Source organism: Balearica regulorum, chromosome 28, assembly GCF_011004875.1.
Source record: "Balearica regulorum gibbericeps isolate bBalReg1 chromosome 28, bBalReg1.pri, whole genome shotgun sequence".
Lineage (NCBI taxonomy): Eukaryota > Metazoa > Chordata > Aves > Gruiformes > Gruidae > Balearica > Balearica regulorum.
Window position 1 is genome coordinate 2977746 of NC_046211.1, and position 21147 is coordinate 2998892.

At 58.9% G+C, this 21147-nt stretch overlaps 2 protein-coding genes across 5 annotated transcripts; one reads left to right on the plus strand and one right to left on the minus strand.

The window, feature by feature from the left end:
- The first annotated feature begins 82 nt into the window (after window positions 1–82).
- CHRNB2 (cholinergic receptor nicotinic beta 2 subunit) lies at window positions 83–4703 on the plus strand. 2 transcript variants are annotated; one of them, XM_075737038.1, is made up of 6 exons: window positions 83–636; window positions 1529–1674; window positions 1798–1842; window positions 2460–2569; window positions 2700–3660; window positions 4375–4703. In XM_075737038.1, the coding sequence occupies exons 1-6, from the start codon at window positions 249–251 to the stop codon at window positions 4543–4545; spliced, it is 1821 nt and encodes a 606-aa protein (XP_075593153.1). In that variant the 5' UTR covers window positions 83–248; the 3' UTR covers window positions 4546–4703. The 2 variants fall into 2 exon arrangements, with proteins under 2 accessions (XP_075593153.1, XP_075593152.1); XM_075737037.1 differs by having other exon boundaries at window positions 99–636; window positions 2760–3660.
- A 1952-nt stretch (window positions 4704–6655) lies between these two features.
- ADAR (adenosine deaminase RNA specific) lies at window positions 6656–20709 on the minus strand. 3 transcript variants are annotated; one of them, XM_075736928.1, is made up of 15 exons: window positions 20384–20709; window positions 16028–17562; window positions 14738–14924; window positions 14499–14656; window positions 13951–14092; window positions 13542–13759; window positions 13148–13304; window positions 11976–12147; window positions 11310–11403; window positions 9749–9877; window positions 9505–9638; window positions 8850–9032; window positions 8258–8370; window positions 7763–7890; window positions 6656–7451 (listed from the first exon to the last, which is right to left on the minus strand). In XM_075736928.1, exons 2-15 carry the CDS (start codon window positions 17467–17469, stop codon window positions 7211–7213), a joined length of 3498 nt encoding a protein of 1165 aa, XP_075593043.1. In that variant the 5' UTR covers window positions 17470–17562; window positions 20384–20709; the 3' UTR covers window positions 6656–7210. The 3 variants fall into 3 exon arrangements, with proteins under 3 accessions (XP_075593043.1, XP_075593042.1, XP_075593041.1); XM_075736927.1 differs by lacking the exon at window positions 20384–20709 and adding an exon at window positions 19697–19788; XM_075736926.1 differs by lacking the exon at window positions 20384–20709 and adding an exon at window positions 19367–19497.
- Window positions 20710–21147: the final 438 nt, after the last annotated feature.

A 21147-nucleotide genomic window follows, 5' to 3' on the forward strand; every position in this document is an offset into this window, starting at 1 on the left:
GGGCGGGGCGAGAGGGACGGGAGGGCCCCGCCCCCTCGGGTCGGGGGGGGCACGGGGGGGGGGGACACGGGGGGGGGACGGACACACGGCCCCGGGGGGTCCCGGGGGTCCCTGCGGCCGGGGGGGGTCCCGGGGCCCGAGAATCCCCTTCCCCGCACGTGGCGGGGCCGCGGGGGGGGTTCCGGGGTCCGCCCGGGAGCTTCATTCCCGGCCCGGGGCTCCCCCCGCCCCGCTGGGACCGTGCGGAGATGGAGGGCGGCGGGGGGGGGGCCGGGCCCCGGTGGAGCGGAGCGTTGGGGGACCCCCGGCCCACACCCCCCCCCCCCTGTCCCCGCTCCCCCGGTGTCCCCGCGGCGCGGCGGGGCGGGGGCGGGGGCGGCCCCGGGGCCGCTGACGGCGGCGGTGACGGCGGCGGAGCGGGGAGCGCGGGGCGGCCCCGGCGCAACGCCCGGCACCGCCTCCCGCCCGGGGCCGCCCCGCCCGGGCCGCCGCCGCCGCCGCCGCCGGCTCCAGCACCGCGGAGAGCGCGGGCAGCACCGGGGACAGCGCCCGGGCACCGGCAGCGGCACCGGCACCGGCAGCGGTCCGTCCCCATGGCGCTGCTCCGCGTCCTCTGCCTCCTCGCCGCCCTCAGACGTAAGTGCCGGGGGGGGGGGGGGGGGGGCGGGCACCGGCACCGGCACCGGCGGGAGGGGACCGGGACCGGGGCCGGGCCCCGGGGCTGCGCCTGTTGCACAGGACCGTCCGGCGCCGCCCCGGTACCGACCCCGCACAGACCCGGTACCGGCCCCGCTGCGGTGCCTGAGCCGCCCGCTGCCCCCGCCCGGCCCGGCGGCGCTCCCGGGGCTCCCGGGGCTCCCCGGTACACGCCCCCCCCCCGCCCCGCCCCGCCCGGGGCTCTGCGGTCCCCGGACCCGGCGGCTCCGGCTGCCCGAACCGCTCCGCCGGGGGTGGGCAGGGGAGGGCAGGGATGGGCAGGGGCTGGGCAGGCAGGGGCAGAGGGGCTGCAGGCAGGGGCAGGCAGGGGCAGGCAGGGGCAGGCAGGGCAGAGGGGCTGCAGGCAGGGGCAGGCAGGGGCAGGCAGGGGCAGGCAGGGCAGAGGGGCTGCAGGCAGGGGCAGGCAGGGCAGAGGGGCTGCAGGCAGGGGCAGGCAGGGGCAGGCAGGGCAGAGGGGCTGCAGGCAGGGGCAGGCAGGGGCAGGCAGGGGCAGGCAGGGCAGAGGGGCTGCAGGCAGGGGCAGGCAGGGGCAGGCAGGGCAGAGGGGCTGCAGGCAGGGGCAGGCAGGGCAGAGGGGCTGCAGACTCGCTGTCTGGCAGCACCGGGGCTCCAGGCCCTGCCCAGCCGCCCCCCCCCCCCCGCTCCCCCCCATCTCCCCTCCCGGCCCCCCCGGGCTGTGCCCGGCCCGTGACACCCCCACGCCGTCACACCCACCCTCGAGCACCGGCTCAACCCCGGGGTGGGGGGGTCCGGACCCTCCGGGGGGGGCCCTGCCTGGCACCGTGGGGCTCAGCCTCCCGCCGCACCCCAGGGTGCCTGGGCACGGACACGGAGGAGCGGCTGGTCGAGTATCTGCTGGACCCCGCGCGCTACAACAAGCTGATCCGTCCGGCGACCAACGGCTCCGAGCTGGTGACCGTGCAGCTGATGGTGTCGCTGGCGCAGCTCATCAGTGTGGTGAGTCGGCCAGGGCTCTGCTTCCCTGTCCCCCGGGGGAAGGGAGGGGCCCTGTGCCCCCCCCACGCCACCCCCCCCCCGTCGCCCCGGCACCCCGAGTCACCGGCCTCGCTCTCTCCGCAGCACGAGCGGGAGCAGATCATGACCACCAATGTCTGGCTGACCCAGGTGGGAGTCTTGTGCTCTGCCATGGCCCTGGGGCCCCCCCCGTGCCCACCCTGTCTGAGGACCCCCCTGCACCCTGCCCTGTGCCCCCCTGCACCCCCCTGCACCCTGCCCTGTGCCCTCCTGCACCCTGCCCTGGGACCCCCCCGCACCCTGCACCCTGCACCCCCCTGCACCCTGCCCTGGGACCCCCCTGCACCCCCCTGCACCCTGCCCTGTGCCCTCCTGCACCCTGCCCTGGGACCCCCCCGCACCCTGCACCCTGCACCTCCCCTGCACCCTGCCCTGGGACCCCCCTGCACCCCCCTGCACCCTGCCCCGGGACCCCCCTGCACCCCCCCTGCACCCTGCCCTGTGCCCCCCTGCACCCTGCCCTGGGACCCCCCCGCACCCTGCACCCTGCACCCCCCTGCACCCTGCCCTGGGACCCCCCAGCACCCTGCCTGCCCCACACCCCCTCTGCACCCTGCAATCCCCCGCACCCTGCCCCTCACCCCTCTGCACCTTGCCCTGCACCCCCATACACCCTGCGTGGGACCCCCGTGTCCACCCTGCCCTGAGCCCCCCCTGCCCTGAGCCCCCCCCCGTGGCCGGGCCGGGCTGAGCCTGCCTGTCCGCAGGAGTGGGAGGACTACCGCCTCACCTGGAAGCCGGAGGACTTTGACAACATGAAGAAGGTCCGCCTGCCCTCCAAGCACATCTGGCTGCCCGACGTGGTGCTCTACAACAAGTAGGTGGTGGGGGGTTTTTTTGGGGGGGGGAGGTGGGCTGCGCACGCCCCAACCCCATCCGGGGCTCGGAGCGGTGCCGTCGCACGGCCGGGGCAGGGCCGGGGCTGACAGTGCGTCCCTTCGCCCCAGCGCTGACGGGATGTACGAGGTCTCCTTCTACTCCAACGCGGTGATCTCGTACGACGGCAGCATCTTCTGGCTGCCGCCGGCCATCTACAAGAGCGCGTGCAAGATCGAGGTGAAGCACTTCCCCTTCGACCAGCAGAACTGCACCATGAAGTTCCGCTCCTGGACCTACGACCGCACCGAGATCGACCTGGTGCTGAAGAGCGAGGTGGCCAGCCTGGACGACTTCACGCCCAGCGGCGAGTGGGACATCGTGGCGCTGCCGGGACGGCGCAACGAGAACCCCGACGACTCCACCTACGTGGACATCACCTATGACTTCATCATCCGGCGCAAACCGCTCTTCTACACCATCAACCTCATCATCCCCTGCATCCTCATCACCTCCCTGGCCATCCTCGTCTTCTACCTCCCGTCCGACTGTGGCGAGAAGATGACGCTCTGCATCTCCGTCCTCCTCGCCCTCACCGTCTTCCTGCTGCTCATCTCCAAGATCGTGCCGCCCACCTCGCTGGACGTGCCGCTGGTGGGCAAGTACCTCATGTTCACCATGGTGCTGGTGACCTTCTCCATCGTCACCAGCGTCTGCGTCCTCAACGTGCACCACCGCTCGCCCACCACGCACACCATGCCGCCCTGGGTCCGCACCCTCTTCCTCTGCAAGCTCCCGGCGCTGCTCTTCATGAAGCAGCCGCGGCAGAACTGCGCGCGCCAGCGCCTGCGCCAGCGCCGGCACACCCAGGAGCGTGCCGCCACCGCCACCCTCTTCCTCCGGGCTGGCGCCCGCGCCTGCACCTGCTATGCCAACCCCGGCGCTGCCAAGGCCGAGGGGCTCAACGGCTACCGGGATCGGCAGGGGCAGGTGCCGGCCCCCACGGCCGGCTGTGCCTGCGGGCTGGAGGAGGCGGTGGACGGCGTGCGCTTCATCGCCGACCACATGCGCAGCGAGGACGACGACCAGAGCGTGAGTCGGGGCGGGCAGCGCGTGGTGGGGTGGGCAGGGGCTGTGGGGTGCAGGCAGGGCCGTGGGGTGCAGGCAGGGCTGTGGGGTGCAGGCAGGGCTGCGGGATGCAGGCAGGGCTGCGGGGTGCAGGCAGGGCTGTGGGGTGCAGGCAGGGCTGCGGGGTGCAGGCAGTGCCGTGGGGTGCAGGCAGGGCTGCGGGGTGCAGGCAGGGCTGTGGGGTGCAGGCAGGGCTGTGGGGTGCAGGGCGTGTGGTGGCGCACAGCCGCACCACAGGAGAGGACGTGCCTGAGCACCAAGGGGGTCCCTGCCTGGCCCGGTGCCTGGGGACCCCCCGCCGCCCCCACCCAGCCCCGGCCCTGACCTGCTGCCGCAGCCTGAAGCAGTTGCTCTGGAAACCCAGGAGGCTCCTGGGAGCCCTGACCCTGCGCCGCACCGTGAGGCTGCAGATTTTGGCGGAGCCGGCCCCGGATGGGGCTGCAGAGCCGGGGGACGCTGCCCCCCCCCCCCCCCCCAGCTCAGCTCACCAGGGAGATGAGTTTCCCGGGCTCAGCGGCGTGGGTGGCAACAGGGGGAGCGAGCCCTGCAGGGCCCGCGGCGGGCGGGCGGGCGGCCCTGGGGGGCTGCGGTGCTGAGGGAGCGGATTCGGGGCTCTGTGGAGCTGCCGAGCTCCCGGTCCAGATGCCCTGACCCAGCATCTGTCCCGGCCCCACGCAGGTGAGCGAGGACTGGAAGTACGTGGCCATGGTCATCGACCGCCTCTTCTTGTGGATCTTCGTTTTCGTCTGCGTCTTTGGCACCGTCGGCATGTTCCTCCAGCCCCTCTTCCAGAACTACACCACCAACTCCCTGCTGCAGCTCGGCCAGGGCACCCCCACCTCCAAATAGCGCCGGAGCAGCCGCCCGCCCTCCCCACCAGCCCCGGGGCCAGCGGGCTCCGTGCCCTCTCCCTGCCGCCAAGCCGGGGGGCCAGCCGATCCTGGGGCTGGAGAGCTGGGTGCTGGGCTCCGGGCAGCCACTGCAAACCAATAAATATTCACACAGGAGGGGGCTGGTTCATTTTAGTGTCATTTCATCCCGCACCACTCCCCGCGGGCAGGAGGGAAGAGGATGCAGACAGGGTTGGGGGCAAGGGGGGCTCTGGCTCCCCGTGACCAAGGTAGGAGGCCGGGGGCGGGGGGGACTCGGCTCTGGAAGGGGAAAATCCCAATTGCCGAGGGAGGGAGCGCGGTGGTGTGAAACCGGCCGCTCCCCCCCACCCCGGGGAGCACTGACTGCTCACACCCCCCACGCGGGGCCGTGCGGGTGGGAGGCCGGTACCCCAGCACGCAGCCCCCGGCCCCCGCGCCGTCCCCGGGAGTCCCAGGAGCCGCACGGAGCCGCGGTGACGCAGCAGCAGAGGGGTCACGGGGAAGGAGGATGGAGCTGCAGCGAGGTGAGTGCATGTGCCAGGCAGGAGGGGGCTATTTTTAGGTCCAGGCAGGACCAGGGCAGCGAGTGCCGGGGGCTGCTCCACGCTCTGGCAGCACCACCGTGCCCCGCTAAACTCCAGGCTTGGTGCACCGGAGCGGAGAGATGAATCACGCGAGGAAAAAGGGAAAATACAAATCAATGGCAAGTCGAGGCGGGAGCAGGCGGCGGCCGGGTCCCCGCCATGGGTCACGCAGGGAAGCTGGGCCGGTGGCCCCGGCCGGTGCGGCGGCACTTCCCGCGCTCTCCCTCGCGGGCAGGAATTAGCCTCATCAGGGAAAACTGAAATGGAGCATTTGCTATAAATACCACTAATCCTCCGTGCCGGGGGGGAGCACGGCGCAGACGGGGGCTGGCGGCACGCACTCTGGGGGACACTGCATGCTGGAAAGTTAAATCCCAGCACTTCACCCGGCCAGAGAAATCCCGGGGTGCTCCAGCTGCCTGATGCTCCTGGACCTCAGGGCTGCACCCCAACAGTGAAACGTTAAGAGCTTTGCGCCCCTAAAGCAGCATCCTGCCGGCCCCGCGCCAGCGGCTTGTCCCGCTTCTCCCACCTCTGCGTCCCCTCTGCTGTCCGTGTAGCCCTGGGAGAGACCCACGAGCCCCTGAAGAGCAGGAAAGTGTGGGGAGCACGTCGGGAACCCCGATACCCCCAGACACAGCACCCTGAGGAGCTGGCGGCGTGATGGGGGGGGGGGGGGCACTGCGAACAGAGGAGCCCCCAGCTCCGTCACCCAGGCCCAGCTCCGTGTGCAGGGAGAGCGGGACACCGAGGCCGTCGCCACCCCCCCGCAGCTCCGCGCCGCAGTCAGCATCCGAGTCTGGCAGCTGCGGGCAGGGCGAGCCCGTGTCAGCCTCTCGGCAGGCGTTTAACCTGCTCGGCCACGGCCCGTCTGCCTGCCGGTCGCCTTTCCTGCTGCGCGGGGAGACACGCACAAACTCGAGGCGCAGGCAGAGCCGGGGTCTCGTTCCCCGGGCCGGGCTTCCCCAGCCTCAGGACTTTTCCTCTCCGGTTTGGGCTACGCTTCCACGCTAACTGCTTTGGGTTCAACCATCCCGTCCCAGGCCAAGCCAGCACAAGCCGTGCAGCGGGAAAGGGGCTGCTCCAACAGCGGGCTGCTCTACGACATCTAATAAACGTGCTGTTGGGTGGGACCAGCCTCTTCTCACCTCCTACAACCACGTCTGGCTTGAGCTCAGACGTAAGCAGACACACAACGCGGCCTGCGGCCACCGCCAGCCTCCAGAGCGATGTCCCAAAACTGGAGAGGAGACCCTGGAGAGAGGTGGGGGAAGCAGCCCCGTCATTTCGGGGTACGCTCAAGCCCTCCGAGGGTTCAATTCTGCCCAGTAAGCCCCTGCTTAAGGCGAGAGGCTTAATTCACAACCGCCACAGCTCTACACAGATCATTCATCGTTTAGCAAATGATAATTCATCCCCGTCCCCCTCCAAACCCCACCCAGCTCCACACAGGTCCCCTCTGTCACTCTGCAGGAATTAACACGCCCACGGCACAGAGCCAGCTAATAATACAGAAATTTTCTTTTTTTTTTTTACTATTAACGCGGAATGTTCTTCTGGTCCTTCTTGCAGAGATCAGCCCCACGTCCCAGCTCAGCCGGGCTGCCAGCCACCTTTTGACAGAGACATGTAAGACCAGCCAGTCAGTTTGGTTTTGGTTTTTGGTTGGGGTTTTTTTTTTTTCCAAAAGAGAAAATTTGCCTCAAAACCTGCCAGAGGGATCTGTAGTGCATGGTCCAAAGGTTTCAAGCTCACAGTCTGAGAATCCCTCTGGTTTCTTGTGCCTTCTTTTAAAAAAGAGGAGACAAAAAAACATAAAAGCAAATGGGGACTGAGCCTGCCCTAGTTTAAAAAAGAGACAAGAATTTTCATGCGTGTTTTAAAAAGAGAAAGGGCAGAGTCTGAGTAACAACAGCAGAGAGAAGGCAGCCAGGCCTACGGGGGAAACTGCTGCACACTCCCAGTTCTACTTCAGAAAGAAGGTGGTGGAAGAGGAACGCACACACCCCTGCACACGCCTGTGCACGCTCACCCCCCCCACAGACACGGGGCGTCTCATTATGCATCGAGGAAAGAAAAATTATCTTCCTCTTGGGGTTTGCGGATCCAGCTGCCGTAGCCCATCTCTTCCAGCGTGCTGAAGAAGCGCTGCTTGGCTTCCTGGTACGCCGTGGCTGCCTCCTTCGCATCCGAGTACACCGAGAGGTTCTGCAGGTCTCTGCAGTTGTTCTTGGCGCACAACTGCTGGAACAGGGCGAAGATTTTCCTCTTGGACACACGAGACACCTCCAGCTTCGGTCTGAGAAGGGAGACAAAGGCAGCGATGAAGGACATGACACCCAGAAGACCAAAGAGGAGCAGGGGGCAGGGGGAAAAACCCAGGGTGGGATGCCTGCGAGATCTCCTGGTTGAGCGGGGCTCTGGTGTAGGGTCCGGGCTGGGCAATGTTTTGTTTTGCTTCAAGAGCGCTTGCTTACATCAGTTTGAAATTCTTCTCTCCGACACTCCTCCCCACGTTTAAGGTGCTGTAACAGCGCAGAGTGTACTCACAACTTCAGAGCTGCCCCCCTTCCCAAAGAGAAAAGCAGTGTCAGGAAAGGCTCTTCTTACCCATCTACTTTCCCTTTTGTGCCATCCAAGACTTCAACTTCGCTTTCATCAGCAAGACACCAATTCACTGAAGACTCCTTCGTCTTGCCCGTCTGCCTTGCAGAGTCGTATACGCTGACTCGCCCAACCTGCGGGAGAGGTAAGAGGGTTTCTTAACACCGGTCCTGCCGCGTGAGCTTGCTGGTAAGGGGAACCTCTTGCCTCTTCCATCCCCTGCAGGGAGGGGTTCAGCTCATCCCAAACTCCCGAGAGCAGCAAACACGAGGTTCTTCCTAAGCTGAAGGCTACGGGAGAGACCTCGGTCTCCTTTTTCCCAGATCAAGTCATCCCAGACGCCGTGGGATGACACAAAGGTGGCAGGTTTCTGGCCATTAACCTCCTGACCCTGGCCAGAGAGCTTCTGCCAGGTGACCACCGCGCAGAGCGAGGTCCGAAACCCGAGGGCAGAGGTGGAAGGGGAGACAAAAAGATGAAGAGGGGCCAAGCCCACGTTACCTCGGGATGGTTAACGCGATACGGAGCCCGGAGCTTTTCCTGCAGCGCGTTCCCATCTCTCGCAACGCGGCAGCAGATTGCACGTGTTAAATGACCCTGACTGTACAAGTAACCTGCGAAGACAGACGCAAAGGCATTAGGAAACAGGAACGGCGCAGGTGATGGACAGGCCTAACCCCGAAAACCACGGCGCTTCTCCTAAGCTCCAGAAAGCTCACGGCCATGCGGATCTGCAACAGCTACGGGTACCCTAGATGTGTAAGATGAAGGTTTATAGACCGCAACGCTTCTCGCTGAAGACACAAACAGGCAATTTTTGTCTCACCCTCCTAGATCACGTGTGCCTCCTCCTAAAAATCAAGAACCTTGGAGAAAACCCACTCCACCCACAGCATAAAATCCACAAACTCCCTTTTCACTTCCAAACAGCACAGCTCTGCCAAGAACGACAGTTCAGTCTGTTACTCCTCCAGCCTCCACAAACGAGGTTTTCCATCACTCATGGGAGGGATGTTACTTGTCACTGCAGCCCGGTTCTAAGGACCGGGGCGGCACGTCCGTCCCAACCCAGAAAGTACGGCAGGTCTCATACCAAGTGTAACAGAGCTGAGATAAACCGGCTCGATGAAGTGTGACAACAATGCCCCTTGCAAGCCAAGTATATTCCAGCGTAAGATTTTGTCGCTGCAGGACATGGTTCGCAAACGCTCCCCATGCTGGATCCCATCCCACGTGGGCACAATGTCACTCGACTCCACAGGAATGGTACCCTCCCCTGCACGAGAGAAGAAGAAAAGCTTTTCTGTAAAGAGTCAGAATACTCAATAAATATCTGGAAAGTATCTTCTGTGCACAGGCGTGGAGCAACCTGGAGTCAGTCTGTCTCCAGGTTTGGGGAACATTTTAGTATCACACGAGAAAGGGAACTCAGTACTGATTACAGACGAGTTGTTTTTCACACTGCTGAAGCAGAAGGAAATAGCGCTTGAAAGGGAGGTCAGAGACATAGAGCTTTGCAGCAAACTTCAGCTGTGCGCTTCCTAGTGTGGCAGTCCAACAGGCAGGGAGGGGAAGGAGAAGGGACTCCCTCCAATGCCACCCCCACCCCTTTTACCCACCCCCTTTGGTTCCCAAATGCTTCAAATCCCACAACAGCACCACACAGGGAGGGGTACGGAAACTCTGGAGCTCCAGAAAGGCTCAGAGGGCTGGGGCCACCCCACCATGCAGGGAGCGAACGCACTCACCGTTCTCCACCTTGGTCCGCAGTTTGCCTTGTTTGGGGTTCTCAAAGAGAGGTTGATGCTGGGCTTGCCCCACCACGCTCGCCTGGTCACTGCAGGATTTATCAAAGAGCGCCCCGTCTCCACAAGGTGCTGTGCTAGAAAACAAACGCTCCCCAGGTTAGCACTGACTCTCAGAAAACAGCCAGGGCCAGGGGTGCCATAGCGCGGCTGACACCGGTCGCTCCCTGCACGACCCCACACAAACCTGACGTAGAGGTGGAAGGTAACATCGCTCTTTATTTTGAGTTTCTTCCCTCCTGCTGGCTCAAAAATGCTCTCTTCTGCAGAAGAAGGATTAGACGGGTCATACTTCATCAACTCACTATAAAGAAACCTGAAAATAACAACATCGCGTCAAAAGGCCGCTTTGCTCCTCAGACAAGGAGCACGTCGATCCAACCACTGCCCACGCCCAGGACAGACAGGGTCCTGAGTTCTGCCTCTGTCACACCGAGTCACCGGCTCCCAGTCCTGCCGCACGGGAGAGCGAAGACCAGGAGCTGCGGCTGACAATACCTGGAAGCCAACACATAGCGTTCGACGCTACAGAAAAGGCACAAAATAAAGCAGATTTCCTACCATGCAGAGGACGCGCAACAGAAAATAAGTATTCTGTCAGGTGAGAAGCGTTGGCAGGAGAGAGAAAGGAGCTTGGCTGGCTGCTGCCTGCGTGCATCTGATCCGAGCGTGAAGAAGACTTCAAGGTTGTTAACCTAGCACCTTTAGTCAGCACCAAGTTTGCATAAGAGTAAAGAGCCCCATGGGCAGCCGAACACAAGCGATATTATTAGCGCAACCCCACGATCTGTTTACAATGACTGGGTCTTTTATGGCTGCTTCTGTCCGAGGTCAGGGAAAAACCTTGAGGTGTCCAACGTAGCATCAAGGACTAAAGAAAAACTGCAGCTTCAGAGAGACTCCTCAAGCAGAGCCTGTGCAGGGACTTATTTTGCAAGGAGAGGTGGAGCTCACTCACTGTTCTCATCCCCAACAGGCTCTGCTGTGCCAGAGCGGCCCAGCAGCCATGACCGTGAAGATTAACAGCTGAGAGAGACGGCAAGCAAGAGTGCAATCCTCCGACTCTACAGCTTGCCGGGGACCAGCCCTCCGCACCTTGCGGCGCCGAGGAACACACAGAGCATAGCGGCAGCAGGGAAAGGCTTTAAGCAAGCAGCTGACTTTGCTGTTCGTAACTGGAAAGGCAGACATTAACAAGTCTAGTCCAACTGCATCTCACTTTAGCTTTAAAAAAAAAAAAAAGGTACCACACTGAATGTTTGTAAAGAGAAGAGAACAATTGTGCAGTTTAGTTGGGTAAACCCTTTCCAACTGATGAAAAAGGATTTCTGACTTATCAAGGCAAACACATTTGATATGTTTTCCTAAAGCCTCCTACACTAAGATCCAGAAAGGCCAAGGAGACCTAGCCTACAGATTCCTCAGCACCTCGGCTCAGAGCAGTGCTCGGACTGAAACAGCGCCTTGCGTGCCGGCCAAGCAGCCTCTGCAGGATGCTTTAAATCCATCAGATGTGGCCCTTGGGCTCTTGGCAAGTTTCCAGTTCGGTACTAATTTGGGCACCATTCAGGCATGGCCCTTTCTTATCAGAAACAACTTCCCTCTATTTAGCAACACATGGGTAAACAGCAGGGTTAGAGGATCACAGCCTCTCTCAACACAGCGAGGAACCGTCACAGCTACGTCCCTCTAGAACAAGTCAGCACCTCTTGGCAGGCCCCTCTCCTCCAGGTTTCCTCTTGTCTCACCTCACAAAGCCTCTTCGAGAAATGATTTCTGCATGGGAGTCATTCACTGTCTCCCCCTTCAAGCTCAGCTCTTCCCCTTTCACGCAACGGTTACCTGAAATAAATAAAAAGGCGAGTGTCAAAGTCAACACACAGCTTCACAGAAAGAGGGAAGGTTTCATCGTGCTTCAAGTTTTACTTCTTTGGGCTCCTGAGCAGCAGCACCACCCTGACTATTAAATCATTATCCTGATCCAAACACTTAGGAAAATAAAGGGGGACACACTACTTTAGGGACAGCAGAGACTTCGATTGCCACAGGTTTAGGGTCAGTGTCCCTTCCCGAGCGCTTTACAGCCCCCACTCTGGGTGGAAGCGTGGCAGCTAACTGGAAGGGATCTAAGGTACAGGCAGCTGAGAGAAGCTGCGGGATCTTCTGCTGTACAACGCAAAGAATCCATGCTCCGATGCACAGACTAGCGCGTAGCAACGCAAGCAAAGATTAAGAGCAATATAGCTGCAGGCACATTCGCTTTGTTCTCTCTCTATAACCAGATCACTTGTGACACCACGCGAGCCCTGAGAACGTTTCTTGCCCTCTCTGAAGAAGCCTACAGCAAGAGCCATTCCCTAGATTTCTCGCGGGGAAGCGAGAGTTCCGCTTACGCTGGAAGAAGCTGTTCGTACCCGTTCCGACGCTGACCACCACTCCCAGATCCTTGTTTCCTTTCCGCATGATGATGGCAGCCAGGATCTTCCGCCCAAGCAGACTGTGCTGGATGCGAGCAGTGAGGGTGTTGAAGCGCTGGTGGCTCAGCATAGCCATCTGATCGTGTAGCGTACTGCCACTCACGGGGAGCTGGAACAGGGACACGGGACCAGGAGTGCTAAGAGATCATGGGCACAGAACAAAACAGCTCGAGAAGTAGCTGACCTGAAGCACAGCTATCCGAGCAGAAGGCAGGGACACAGAAAACACGAGCGACAGGCACCACGATTTTGGGTGGAGCGCGTGAAGAGTATCGTGTCAAGGGGTGGGTGAAGTTCTTTTCGGTATTTCTGGGAAAACCCTGTCCAGCGCTTTGAGTTCTGCTTTGAGCACGTCATTAAGAGACAGCAGCACGCCGTCTTCCTGGCAGCATGTGAAATGGGCTGAGGAATGAGACTGCCGGGGGAAACCCCCATCGCAAAGGAACAAAACCCATCTTGCCTGTTCCCAGAGATTCAGCCAAGGAAATCTGTTACTGGCTTTGGAGGAATTCCTTCTCCGGCTGCCTGTGAGGAGACTGCACAGTCACTCCCACTGCAGACGGGCATTTGCCTCCTCTAGCACTGCTGACTGACAAATCCTCCCTGATGGCTTTTCTATTTAGAGCCACAGCTGCTGCGCTCAACTGCACAGCCTGGAACACGGCTTTTAAGAGATCACAAAACTCTTAAGTGTGATTTAAAGCAGCAGAGGTTGGGGACAGCCATCCTGACACAACCACAGCTTTGCTCTTAGCTGATGCGTGAGTTTTTTTGAGCTGGCACACAATTTTTAATGCAGCATGAAGGAAATTGGAAGGAGGGAAAAAAAAAAATCACAGAATTAAAACTAAGCATGTTCCTGCTCCACCACAGGAACACATTTCAGTAGCTTGTGGAAGAATTTTATAATAATTTAGCCCTAAAGCAGACACCAGCAGGAGGGAAGAGTACATCTGTGCCCTGAGGAAACATCTAACCCACTTCAGGAAAATGTCAGCTTATTTACACCTTCAGAGAACAAAGATCTCACAGTTGATCTCAAAGGCATTTTTCTGCTGGACTGAGTGGAAGAGGACAGGCAGTCCCAGCTGCGGAGGAAGACGATTTACCTCAGTGATGTTGGTCCCCTCCACGCGCTCAATCTTCTCTGTTTCGCCAATCAGGACTCTGAGTGCTGCATCAGCTGCCTCCTGCTTGCCCTGCTTTTTATTATGTGCAGTTACAGCTGGGAACCAGCGGCCTCCAACCTTTGCCTGATAGACAAACCTGTAACGACAGCAGCACACCTCTGAGAAACCAAGAAACCTAGGGATTTCAGTCTGGTTTTTAAATTCTTTCAGAGGAGAGAGGAGAGGAGCTTATTGTCATCTGGACTCAGGTTTGGCAGAGGCAGCAGTTCGGCCTGTTGCCATCTTGAACCGCATCAGGAATTTTGCGTTCTCTGCACTTTCTCCTGGATAACAACAGTCCAAAATTTCCTCCTGGACAGATGCAGCTACTTACTTGGGGTCATGGGGAGGTCCCGACTGGTCGATGAGTTTGAACTCTGCAGCAAAGCCATTGGAGCGGGCGTATTCCAGCAGGCCGCTGACAGGATTGGCATTAAGGTATTTGATGAGCTCCCCAACGCCCTTCGCTTTCGCCACCTTGGATTCATCCGGAGTGGCGATCCAAGGTCCACAGCTGTGCGTGGACTGGTCACTGTGGGGCTTCCCGACAGGCTAGAGCAGAGTTAGACAGGAGAAGGCTGTTAAATACTGGGCAGCTGGTACTACCGCAGGCCAAGAGCACTCAGCAAACCTCTGCTAGAGCCAGCGCGTGACCTGTGGGGTGAAATCCATTGGACTGTGAAATAAAGGGCGGGGAGAACCCAACGCAAAACGCTTGGGTCTTATAAAGAAGCTCTCTGTACCTGTTCAGGCAAGACATGGGGTACAGACTCTCCAGAAAGAATCTTCACAGCAACTTCTGCTGCCATTTGCTTTGCTCCCTTCTTGCTGTTTCCTACCACAGCAGGGAAAATTTGGTCACCCATTTTCACACAGTAGCTGAACCTGACAGGACATTATAGCATATGAAAAATGTTAAGCATAGGTGTCTCGATCTCTTTATTATCCCCTTCTCCCAGTTCAAGTTAAATCCTTCTGGGTTATCTCCAATTTAAATCTACTACGATGCCCTACATACTCCCAGTAGGGCACTACGGGGTAGGGACCAGGACTGGAACCTGTTCCTGGTCTGGCAGAAGAAACAGTGTCCTTTCTCTGAGAAAGGGCATTGGTTTTGGTCTCTTTCTGGAGGCAGACATCTTGGAGGAGCCATGCCCGAACTCCTCGGACAAAAGGAGCATGCAGCAAGGTCAGTGCCGAGTCCAGGAATGAGGGTAGCGTGCTGAAGAGGAAGGATATTATTAAAGAAAGGGTTTCTGTCCTTCCCAAAGCTGACAACAATATCCCATACCTCGGATCGTGAGGTGGGCCTTCCTGAGAGAGCAGCTGGAATTCAATCGTGTTCCCTGATTTTTGTCCGTACTCCATTAACACACTGATAGGGTGCTTCCCAGGAAGCAGGTTGAGCTGAGCTGGCGCCGACGACGGCTCTGGCTCTGGATGCAAAGGCTACAGCAAGAAGATGAAGGAAACCAGTTTCAGGCTAAACACTGTTTGATCAGCCTCACAAGTAATGAAAACAAGACTCACCAATTCCAACTCAGAGTTGTCAGAGGGAAACGGCTCTTCACATTTAATTCCACCCTGTCTTCCGTTCTCCGCTTCGCTCATCAGGACCTTCATAGCGTTAGCTGCTGCCTCCTGTTTAGCGAGTTTTTTGCTCCCTGCTTCTGCCGGTGGGAATCGGCGCCCATTAATCACTGCCTGGAACTTAAATCTTTGAAAGAGAAAACCAAAGAGGTAAATCGAGACGCAAAAGCGTGGTCTTCTCAGAGCAAGCAGGTAAGGCTGCTCCTGGAATTCAAGTGAGAAGGAGAGAACGAACAGCTAGCTCCTGGCCGGGAGAACAAACCCAGGCTGCCACACGCAGAAGACAAAAATACCAAGGGTGCCCCGACAGCTCTGCATCAGAGCCTCGCTTCATGGCGTTTCCAGAGCTATTCACGACAGAGGAGCAGCTCCAGATCTTGTTCTGAAGGAACAGGATGAATTGCCTTGTTCCACGCACGCCAGGGACGTGTAATGGGTGTATGTGAAGAGTTACGTCTCCTGCACAGGGAGGAAGAAAGCTTACAAGCAGCCTGCGCTGTTCCACCTGCACCTGGTCATTCGGGGTCACTTGTCCCTGGGGCATTTTCCCTGGCTATCCAGGGCACTCACACCATCTCAGAGAGGTGCTGCCTCAAGTAAACCTCCGGCCTTTGCTGTTTCTGTCTCTCTCCTCCCTGTAAACTCAAACAAGCACGGCTTCTCTTCCGACCTTCAGCCCTATACAGAGGAAACCTGCTTCCAAAAAGAACAGGTCAAACCAGAGGGGTTATGGGGCTGAATCCATTCAGTTCCCTCCTTACAAAAACAAACCAAAAAAACCCCAACCAACAAACAAACAAAAGCTTGGAACTCCACCTTTAGAAATTAGGCCAATTTTCTTGTCTTTTCACACTTCCAGGGTGAGAGCATCTTGAGAGGTACCTTAGAAATACCAGTTTCCCCATATACGATCAAATTGAAACCCAAGTGATTAAATCAGACGGGACCTAGCTGAAGAGATGAATCCCACCTTTGCTGCTCAGAATGAGATGCAGGATTGTCAAAACTGGGCTACCTGGGGTTAAATTTTAGCCTTGTTTTGTTTGGGGTGGTTTTGGGTTTTTTTTTTTTTTTTTAGCTGCTGCAAGGAATCAACTAGGCTAATCTTTGTGAAATGAAGTAAACATTAATGAGCAGGCCCTTCAGGACAAAGCCAAGTGGGTCAAGTTAGCTGAAGTCAGATCATTTTAAGCAAAAAGACAGCTCAGGAAAGGTAGGAAATTTTCTTACCGTGGCTCGTGAGAGGGTCCGCTCTGCTCCAGCATGGCAAACTCACAGTGCTGGTACGTGTACTGGGAATATTCGGTAAGGCCACTCACTGGGTTCTTCTCCTGACAAGCCATCAGTTTCTCTACGGGCGTACATGGGAAAGCAGTTTCAAACTGGGCGGTGTAACTGGGAGAAGACTGGGAATTCATGATGGATTCTGACTCATCAGGCTGCTTGTTGATAGTGTTCAGATTATCTGGGATATCATCGGTGGCCCACTTGCCGTTTTCGGAGTTATCATAATTACTCAAACTGGAAAATTCGAGCTTCGTGTCCTCAGGTGGGGCTGCTTCCACGTCGCTGGCATCGCTCCGATCGGTTTGCCCCAAAGGCTGCTGCTCGCTTCCTATACTTTCTTCTTCCGATGTTGTCGCTGCTGGTGAAGCTACGGTCATCTCCTGGGGACACGGAGGAACGGAGGAAAGCGGAAGACCGGTGGGATCCACTGTCTGCGTTACCGTGCTGGCCTTCAGCCTCATCTGCATCCGCTCACGTTTCCTGTCTGTCAGGGACCACCGTGGGGGGCTCGTGTTCTGCTTGTGGACATCTCCCAGCTTTTCCAGAGCGCTAAGAAAAGCATTAACATCCTTGGCCCTCGAAAACCCAATGTTTTTGGCAAGGTTGAGCGCCGTTGTTTCTGCCACGCTGAACAAATAGTTGCAGATTTTGTCCTTTGTTTCAGCCATCATGGGATCGGTGCCTCCTGAGCCAACCGCGCTCCCCTCCTCTCCTCTGCTCTCAGAAGCTGGATCTGCGTGACCACCGCTGCGGTCAGCGGGGCTTCTTTCTCTCCCTGCGCGTGGGCTGGCAATCCTCCACAGCGGCGGCGTCTCTCCACCTTTGCGCAACTTGCCTTCTCTGAAGAGTTTGTACAAAACCCGGTTGACCTCTTTCTTTTGACTTTTAAGTTTACGTGCAAGATCATGAACTGTACAAGTCTTCCCCTCCCCAAGCTGCCTGAAAATAGTCAGAATTTCTTGTTCGCAGTCTTGCCTGGCAAGAGACAGTCTCTGGAAATTCAGCCTGATTGTGTCAGAATCTCTCTCCAAGTCCTTCTGACAATGGTACTGAGAAGAGCAATAACGTGGCAAAGTTTCTACCCATGGACGCTTGCTGGAGAACCTATGCCATCCTGCTCTGCTGCAGCTGGGTTGCCATCTCTCTGCAGGAGCCGGTGCCGCAGCTCGCACGCCTCTGACGCGTGAGTTTTGGTATGATCCCTGTCCCTGAAGCAAAGAGATGTCGGTGTCCTGCTCTGTTAGGAACTGGTGGTGTAAAAAGTTTAACTGATTAGTTTCTCGTGGGGGATGAGGACGGTTAAAAACAACTTGATTAGTGCTGGGGCACTTATGTCTTGACTGAGTAAGATACGAGCCTCTGCCTCGACCAGCGCCTCTGTTCATAGCGCACTGCTAGGACACACGCGTGAATCGGGCCGCTTGCGCACCAGAAGAAGGGGAGCTGCGATTCACTCTGCTGTCCTGAGCAGGTGCCTGCTAGGAAGAAAAAAAAAAACAAACAAACCACAATTCAGAACCTATTTACACAACTACAGGATTCCAGAAATGCAGTTTAAACAGCTTCCCTGCTACTGAGGCATTTCACACGTCCTCATCAAGCTTTCCTGTTTTCTACCGAGTCTAAATTATTCATGTAAACACAAATAGCAAACTTTGTGTCTGCCCAGAGCAGAACCCAGCAGTCAGGAATCGTGGACAAAGTTAACCACGAGAAACAGCTTTAATCAGAGCGACCCTCTGCTGAACTGAATTTCAAGCTAGCTGCGCAGGGGCGGTTTGTCTTTTCACGATGCCGCCTGTCAAAGGCTCACCCCGCGCTTCCAAAACACAAGCAAGTTTCATTCCTCCGACCCGAGGAAGAATCTCAGACCCACTTTGCAATCGAAAAAACGGGGGGCACACAGAGGCGCAGCAGCTTGTATGGTCACACAGGACAGAGTTGCAACGGGCTTGCAACGGTTTTCAGACTCGTGGCCAAAAAAAAAGTCTGAAACCCCAAATGTCCTTTGCTTCCTGGACGTTACACGACCCGTAGAGGTAAAGCATCACACCAGAGTGGAAGTACAACGATAACACGTAAAGAAGTTCGATAGGTGTGCAGCTGGCAACAGTATGAAAAGTGTTTGGGGACTGTAGCCCAAAATTCACCCATATCACAGACAGTTGTGCCACCTCCCTTGGGCGGAGGACGTAAGTCTAAGCTTTTAATATGCTAACTGTTGTGGTTTAACCTGGCCGGCAGCTAAAACAACCACGGCCGTTCACTCGCTGTCTCCCACAGTGGGATGGGGGAGAGAATCGAAAAAAAGTAAAACTCGTGGGTTGAGATAAAAACAGTTTAATAGGACAGAAAATAAAAACGAACAAAAAAATAATAATAGAATATACAAAATAAGTGATGCACGGCACAATTGCTCAACAACTGCTGTCCGATGCCCAGCCCACTCCTGAGCCGTGGCCCTCCCCCGGCCAACTCCCCCCAGTTATATATGGAGCGTGATGCCGTACGGTATGGAATATCCCTTGGCCAGTTTGGGTCAGCTGTCCTGGCCGCGTCCCCTCCCAGCTCCTTGTGCACCTCCTGCGGAAGGCTCATGCCTCCTCGCTGGCAGGGCCTGGGAAGCTGAAAAGTCCTTGATTTAATTGTAAAAACTGCTTAGCAACATCTAAACATCGGTGTGTTATCAACATTATTCTCATCCTAAATCCAAAACATAGCGCTAGACCAGCTACTAGGAGGAAAATTAACTCTATCGCAGCCAAGCCCGGGACAGTGACCCAGCACGGGATATATTCTAGATCTTTGACAACAGCTTTTTTGTGAAACCGAGTGGATAAAAATACAACTGATACCTGCTGCCAGGTCCCTGTCCTACCTTCCTCCCAGTGACCTCTTCAAGTCACCTACCCTCATAAAGATAGTTTTTCCGATGCAAGCTTTATCTCCACAAAGCTCCCTATCTCCATCAAACACACCTCAAGGCCAACTTAAATTTCCCTTTCACTAAAAAAAGTTCATTAACAGCCTCCAACTGCACCCAGCTGCCACCGCCGCGACTTATTTTACCAACCCGGATAAATGTGGGCTCCATGTGCGGTGCTGGGGAGGCTTACTGCAGCGAGGGGGGTTCCCCCCTTCCCAGCTCCGGGGTGGGGGGTCTCACTGCCCCCCTACTCAGTGAACTCGTTTTAAAGGCGACCCCTGAGGCAGGACAAAATCCTGGCAGGCAGGAAGAGAGGCTTTTAAAAAAAAATACTCTTACCTCAGGCTCATCCATACCTCAAATTCCCTTATTTTGTGAGAAAATAAATGGGGGGGGAAAAAAAAAAAAAAAAAGAAACTCTGAACCACAGAACATCTCCCGGGGAGAAGAGGCGGCGCCCGGTGGGCTGCGGGCAACCGGTCAGCCCAGCAAGATGGCTGCGAGCTCCGTTTCGGTTTCAGTTCCCGTTCCCACAGCGGCCTCCCGCCCGGCCCAGGGAGGGGACGCGGCTTTTCCCGAGCGGGAGGCAGGATTTGGGGCTTCCCGAGCGCTCAGAACCCCGAGTTCCTTCCCAACGGCGGGCACAGCTGGGCCTGGACCGGGAGGGAAGCTCCTTCCCCCGGTACCTGCGGTGATTTACAGTCCCCGGCCAGCAACGAGCTGTCGCTGGGACGGGATCCTGGTCCGCACCGGAGAGGCGGCTGCTCTCCCGGTTTGGAGAGGGGTTGCGGGAAGAACTGTCACCTTAAACTACTCCTCAAAAAAAGAGAGGGGGGGGGGGGGGGGAAAGTAAATCCCAAGGGCCAGGGCAGGATACGCGCTACCCGCCTCACACTGCTTCCCCGAGCAGAACCACGACGAGCCAGCGCAGAGGTCCCCGGAGGCACCGTGCGGGCGGGGAAACGGGGCCGCCGCGAGTACCGAGCCGGCTCCCCCAGGCCGGGACTCGAGCAGAAGAGCGGCACCAAGGAAAACACTTTATTCCACGCGGGGGAGGGCACACCCCGCCCTACCGAACCCCCGGCCCCGACAGGGCCCCGGGGCTGCCGGGACACGATCACGCCTCGTCCCCGAAGCGCCCGGGGCTGCCCGCGCTCCTGGAGGCCGAATGGCGGCCTGGGCCCAGCGCGTCCCCATCCCGCCCGTGTCACCAGGCCCGGCGGGAGCCGGATGACACCCGCGGGCTGGGGACGCGGTTCGGCTCCTCCCGGGAGGCCCGCGGGCACCCCCGGCGCTGCTGAGGGCCCGGCCGGGCCCAGGCGTTAGCGGCGAGGCCAGGCCCGGAATGGGGCCCCCCCCACTCGCCCCCTTACCCCCTCCGCTGCCGCCGCTGGTGCCGCGGCCGGCGCAGGGTGATGACGCAAGCGAGAGCCCTCCCGCGCCTGCGCAGGATGCGGGGAACCGCGCGGCGGCCATCTTCCCTGAGGGCAAAGCGCGGCGGCCATGTTTAGGCAGGGCAATGCGTGGCTGTGCCGCCGCCGCCGCCTACGCTCGCTCCGCTGTGGGAGACGCTGCGCAACTGCCCCCCCACACCCCCCCCACCCCCCCGCTTCGGTTGGGAACCAGCAACCGCTCCCGCCGTGTCCCGGGGAACGGCCCGCCGCAACGGCAGCAGTCGCTCGACGCGGGTGGCGCGCCTGTGTACTATTGCGCATGCGCCTCAGCACCGCCGGCCCGCGCAAGCGCAGTGCGCGCCGCCCGCCTGTCCCCGGGGCGTCGGGAGGGCGGGGGGGGCCCAACCCGGGGGGGGGGGGTGTGTGTGTGGGCCCCCCGCGGGTTCCCCGGTCCCCAGTGGGCCTCCCCGTGCCCTGTGGGGGTTCCACTTTCCTCCACGCACCCCACACGTTCCCCCCTGGAGCCCCCGTTCCCCGTGGCCCCTCCAGCTGTGGTAGCGCTCTGCCGTCTCCTGTGGGCCCCCCCGGTCCCTCACGGGGCTCCCCGGGCTCCCCGTTTCCCATGGGACTCCCTTCCCCCCCACACTTCAATACATGTTTTTTAATGCCAGAGTTGCCCCTCCAGTCGAGGCCCGAGTCACGTCCCCTTCACGGTCCTTTCCAGGAAGATGGAGACGTCCCGC